Consider the following 5,480-nt stretch of genomic DNA (forward strand, 5'->3'; position numbering starts at 1 on the left):
ATTCGTTTTGTCTCTTTTTAACTTTGCGTCCATATTTTGATAGTATTTTGACAACTTTAAATTTTAGATCATAAATGTAGCCATGATATTAACGCATGATCTGTTAACATAGGCCAAGAAATGGAATGCTGTATATTCCATCTACTCTTGTTACATTTCACTGTATTTTCAGCCCTATTGCTTCATGATATGCCTCAACAACATACTGTAGCGAATATGTCCATTCACTGCTGCACTCTGATAGTTATTACTCTGTAATACAGAGTAATAACTCTGTTATTAAACTGAGTAATAACGTTGTCTATAAAAAAAAATAGGCTGTATCTAATTTTGTTCGAGTAAGTGTTCTTCACTACCTGCCTGATAAAATCTTGAATTCTCGACCCGAGTCAAGTAATGCATATAGTACAATCAAAAGTAAAAAAAGTATTTATAATCACAAATGAAAAGAAAAACTTTTTCGAGGATGATTTTTGTCCTCTCATATAAACATTTTCGCTTTCACACCGACTTTTTCAAATTTGTAACTTTGAACGTAGATTATTTCATAGCACTTTGTGACTTTTGATCTGACTTGATCAAGTTTTCATGGTCCTAAACTGAAAAATATGTGGAAAATATCGGAGGGAAACTCACTAAGAAATAACGCAAGGTTGATAAATCAGACAAATGACACTATGCTTTACAGTAGTACTGCTTCTTTAAATCCAACTAACATGTCATATCATGAAATTTAAACTTCATTACCGTGAGCATAATGAGTGTGGAGAAACATAAATTATTTTTGAGTCTTCAGGATTTCGAAGCATCCATTTCCACATGTGTAAAAAGAAGTGCAAAGTGCAGTGGTCATCACTTCAAAATCTAAAAGTTTCGGGAATTTTTTGGTGAAATAGAACAACTTGCATTGCAATATTGCAAAAGCGTTATAATGTTTAATCCATACGCAAGGTTGATAAATCAGACACGAAACTATATAAAACGGCTGCATTTCAAAACATTACATTTGCAAAGCAATATGCAACAATAGCTATCGCGGTTTCAAACCAGCATCACTTAAGAAGTTGAAGGAGACAAGATATTGATATCTTTGTAAGAATGCTTTTTTCGAAAATTTTTCCTCGTCAGTCACTGCAATCACCACCTTCCAACAACACAGCATCCACTCTCATGGAGTTTATATTCAATGCATGGTCCATGAAGATCATTTTCAATAAATTTTCACTCCGTACTAAAGTGCTGTAACAACAAAGAAGTAATTACTTTTTAATTGATCACTTACTCCTCATTATCGTTTTATGATCAGTATTGCTATACTCAGTCTTTTGTTAGTCAACGTACTCGAAGCGTAATATGTCCAACAAATTACAATACATCAAAGATATCACAATTATTTGTCAGGAACAATATCTTCACCTTACGGATATTATTATGTGTGTTCCACAGTGCTAAAGTCTTTTATTCGTAGAAATGGAATCACAGTAGTTCATCAGATAAGCAAAATTGCAAAAATTAAGTAAGCCACGAAGCATTATATCGCCCGAATATTCTAGTTGGGTGATTAAAATATTTGTTAGTTTTGAATTACGGGCAGAAAAACAGTGATGGTCAAAAACAGTAACATTGACGGCAGTGAAAAAAGATGAAAGAATTCGAATTTTGGGTCTACTTTTGCGGAAAAAAAAACATTACTAGTTTCAGAAGTTGTTGCACTACATACATGTTATGTTTACGCACTAAATAAAAGTTCAAAAGGAATAACCTCACAAGAAGTTCTGAAGAAAAATTTACAAACCAACAAAATGTACCACAGTTCCATAGTGTCCATCACCTACAATTTACTTCACACTCTTTCTCAAGCAATGACTGCTAACGAAACATGTTAAAAATTCAGGATATTTCTGATTGCCGAAAACGTCGCCGCTCACAATCTGTAATAGGGATAATATGTGTAAAACTATTTTAATCTGAGGTACATTCTCATGTAATACGTTTGCTACATTATTCTGTAGCACGTCGACATGACAGAAAACAGGAAAAGCATTCGTTTGATCTCTAGTATTATTTCGTCTTCGAATAACTCCGATATTTCTTATATGGGAGACATATGTTTGTTACAGAATAACCGTCGGAACACAACCATCCCTTTCTGGTTATTCATTATGTTGAAATAAAGTAATTTATACGTGTTTTACTTCTCTTACTTTCATCTTCGTTACTCAAAATAATCACTAAAACATCATATTTCAAACTTATAATTTCCGTAATGTATGGAGAAAATTTTTGGAAACGCAGAGAGAAATAAGAAATAACAAACATAACTTCTGGTCTAATGATAAGTACACCTTCTTCTTTCAGTTTCTTTAGAGTTGCTGTATATGAACTCTCTGGCAAACAATGATTCTCCTCTGGCCTCGGAGAATATCGTGGATTACTTTTCCTTAAAAAAAAAAAAAAGAAAAAAAAGAACAGTTAATCCATAACGACCAGAAAACATCCATAAGAATCAGAAACACTGACATTCTCTTGTTATTTAAAATCACTAAAATGTCACATTTCAAACCTATGATTACCTTAACGTTACATTCAAAAAGCACTGAATCAAAAAATGAATCATTCCAACGTAAAACCTTTTTAGAACTCGTTCTTCGTGGCAACAGAGAGCAACATCACTTGCCTCTTTATCACAGTAGCCAAAAAATTTCCCTGGAAATTGGAAAATTGAAAAAATAGGTATTTAAGTCTAATTTCTTTTAAATCAAGACCATAAAAACAATTTGTTTAGAAAGAGTTTAGAGAGAAGTTTAGAGAAATAAGCTTAAAAGAGGATACCAAAAGGATGATCAGTATAACATCGCTGCAAGCGCTCAATCAAAAAATTACACTCAATGGTGTGCGAATAGTGTGAAAGATCAGCCTGCATCTTTTATTCCTGAAAAATGATCTTCAACACTTAATTACTTAATCTTTATCATATAGCAGAAATTACAATCATGATTATCGCGCTTGATAATCAGAACAGATGCATATGAATTCTCTGAGAATCAAAGCGTGTCATGCTGCGTTCACCATTTTACTCATACTAGACACCTCTGAATAATTCGAAACAATTTTCGACATCTCCAATGTTCTCCTCCTCTATCAATTTATTTTCTTAGAAACATTTACTGCTGTAATCTAGCTACCCTGAATATGGAGTTACTTCAATTTTTGATTTATTATTTGAATTTGGACCAATCAAATATGCATGAAAGTTAAGTTTTTATAAGTAAAGAAAGGCATTTAATTCAACTATTTCACTAGCACCGGCCATCCGCGGTATCTACACGCTTCATTAGTCACAAATGCACGGATGGGAAAAAAATTTATAATTCCGCTAATCACGAGTGCACAGATCTCCAGAAGAAATAATTGCAGTCACCAATCAATTCAATTGTCGATCTTACTGAAAGCTTTGAAAACACGACTTGTACTACATGGATACCAATTAAAACGTTCTTTTCGATTATAACAACCCTTTCGTAGGTGTTAATTTATGCCCGCTTCGTTCAGCAACTTTAACACCTGGACGATAAGTGGATGTTCAAGAAACAAATAAACAGAAAACGATATCATTCAAGAATACAAATAAGCTCACTTCGTTACCAGTAGTTAATACATGAAATTCCTAAGCACTGTACAGGACTCTCCTTTGAATGAAAAATTTTGAGGAAATATGAGGAATAATGATCATCAAGTAGTAGAATAACCATAAAATCGTAGAGTAAATCATCGTAGTTCATAAGAAAAGGAAACATTTAACTGGATTCGACAATAGGTCAGTTTTTCCCCGTAGTTTATCTTGCGCTTGTTTATATTGTTATTATATTTTGCAGCAATAATGAAAATCTGTATTATGTGATCACAAATATAATTTTTGATCAAATAATATGTACGCCACAAACTGGTGAACTATTCGTGAAATTTTCAAATAGAATATTCGACAAGATTACTGAACTCCAAATACCAGAAAAACTTTAAAATATGACAAATCAAACATAAATATGTAGGAAAAAATAATATACCACATCAAATATTTTAAAATTTTATTATATCCAAAGATTTATCAAATCGATTAAATCTAAAGAAACAGAACAAGAATTTAATATCACCTCATTTGGTAATAAGATACCAAAATATGAAAAGCAGTGAATTAAACGATTACGATTTATCATCTACGATAAATCAAGGCTAATTAGATTGTCTAAAAAGCTATTGGAAACAGCCTAATATATCCATCGGAGCTAATTACTTCTTCAAATTCATCCAACTTGAAAAGGTTCAAATTCTAAAATCGGGATTTCCCTTGTTCCATACAAAAACTGGATCTATGGTAACTAGAAGCAGGTACATAAATAAATTACACAGTTCTAATGAAACATCGGTCGAAGTCAAATTGATATGTATAGCTAGTGTAACTAATATTCTGGATATCAATTCTGGAAACTAGAATTTATAGGCATTCAGAAACAACCTACCATGATGATGAAAAAAACAACAGAACTATCAAAGGAAGTGTCACCAAATCAAAAGGAAGATATTACGTCTACTAGCAGGGAAACAATCAAAGGATTAAAGATTAAATTAAGCAATAATTATGACTTATGTTTTGCTCGTCTAAAAACACTAATCAAACGACTTTAGACTGATGAATACTTAGTTTAGCGATACGATGAAATAAGTCGAGACCAATTATGTGTCATTATTGACTGTAATTGAAGAAATGTGGCCCAATATGGATCAGGATTACCCATTATTACCCGCTATGAATTACCCATTATTTGTTTCATCACCATATTATCCATTATTTCAAGTTATAAGCGCAAGTAAAAACTATGACAACGCTAAGAACTGTTTACATGTCTCAGCACATCTGAAGCAATGAAAAGTTTGAATAACGCCTTATATCGTGGGCCGACAATTTCAGACTTAGTAGAATACTATTTCGTTTTTGAATGATGGAAAACATAATAGCATCTAAACTGGAAGAGGCATTTCTACAAATAGAACTGGATCCTTCAGATAGAATTTATACGATTTCTTTGACAAAAGGATATTCGAGGTACAGTAATGGAAGAAAATATAACCTATCGCTTCAGAAGAGTTCCCTGTGAAGCGATATCATCTTCCTATTATCAGTTATATTTAATCATCACTTGTAAAGTCATGATAGCAAAACTGTTTTAGAAGTTAGGAAGAATTTCTAGGTAGTCAATGTTATTGTCGCGAAAGTCGCGAAAAACTAAGATAAATTTTATAATTATATAAATAAAATTAGGAATGTTTTCCATGATTCATGGTTTACCATTTATCTCACATCTTTGTTTAAAATCACATTCCTTGGATTTATTTCCCGTTTCAATCCCCATTTTTTTCTTTTATGTCTAAGCACATGTCTTTGTTTAAAAATGCCTTTTGTTTTTTTGTTTTTTTTTTTTTTT

General features: G+C 32.1%; 1 protein-coding gene across 2 annotated transcripts in view; it reads right to left on the bottom strand.

The window, feature by feature from the left end:
* Positions 1-1,890: 1,890 nt before the first annotated feature.
* Positions 1,891-5,480, bottom strand: part of LOAG_12227 — a gene marked incomplete at its 3' end in the record, with an annotated part of 7,710 nt that continues 4,120 nt past the window's right edge. For both annotated transcript variants that reach the window (XM_020448503.1, XM_020448504.1), the window contains 4 exons: positions 2,833-2,932; positions 2,631-2,706; positions 2,346-2,440; positions 1,891-1,931 (listed from right to left, as the gene is read on the bottom strand). In XM_020448503.1, the coding sequence (XP_020301358.1) occupies positions 1,891-1,931; positions 2,346-2,440; positions 2,631-2,706; positions 2,833-2,923 (303 nt within the window). In that variant the 5' untranslated portion in view covers positions 2,924-2,932. The remainder of the gene's footprint in view (positions 1,932-2,345; positions 2,441-2,630; positions 2,707-2,832; positions 2,933-5,480) is intronic.

This window comes from Loa loa, assembly GCF_000183805.2.
Source record: "Loa loa unplaced genomic scaffold supercont3.116, whole genome shotgun sequence".
NCBI lineage: Eukaryota > Metazoa > Nematoda > Chromadorea > Rhabditida > Onchocercidae > Loa > Loa loa.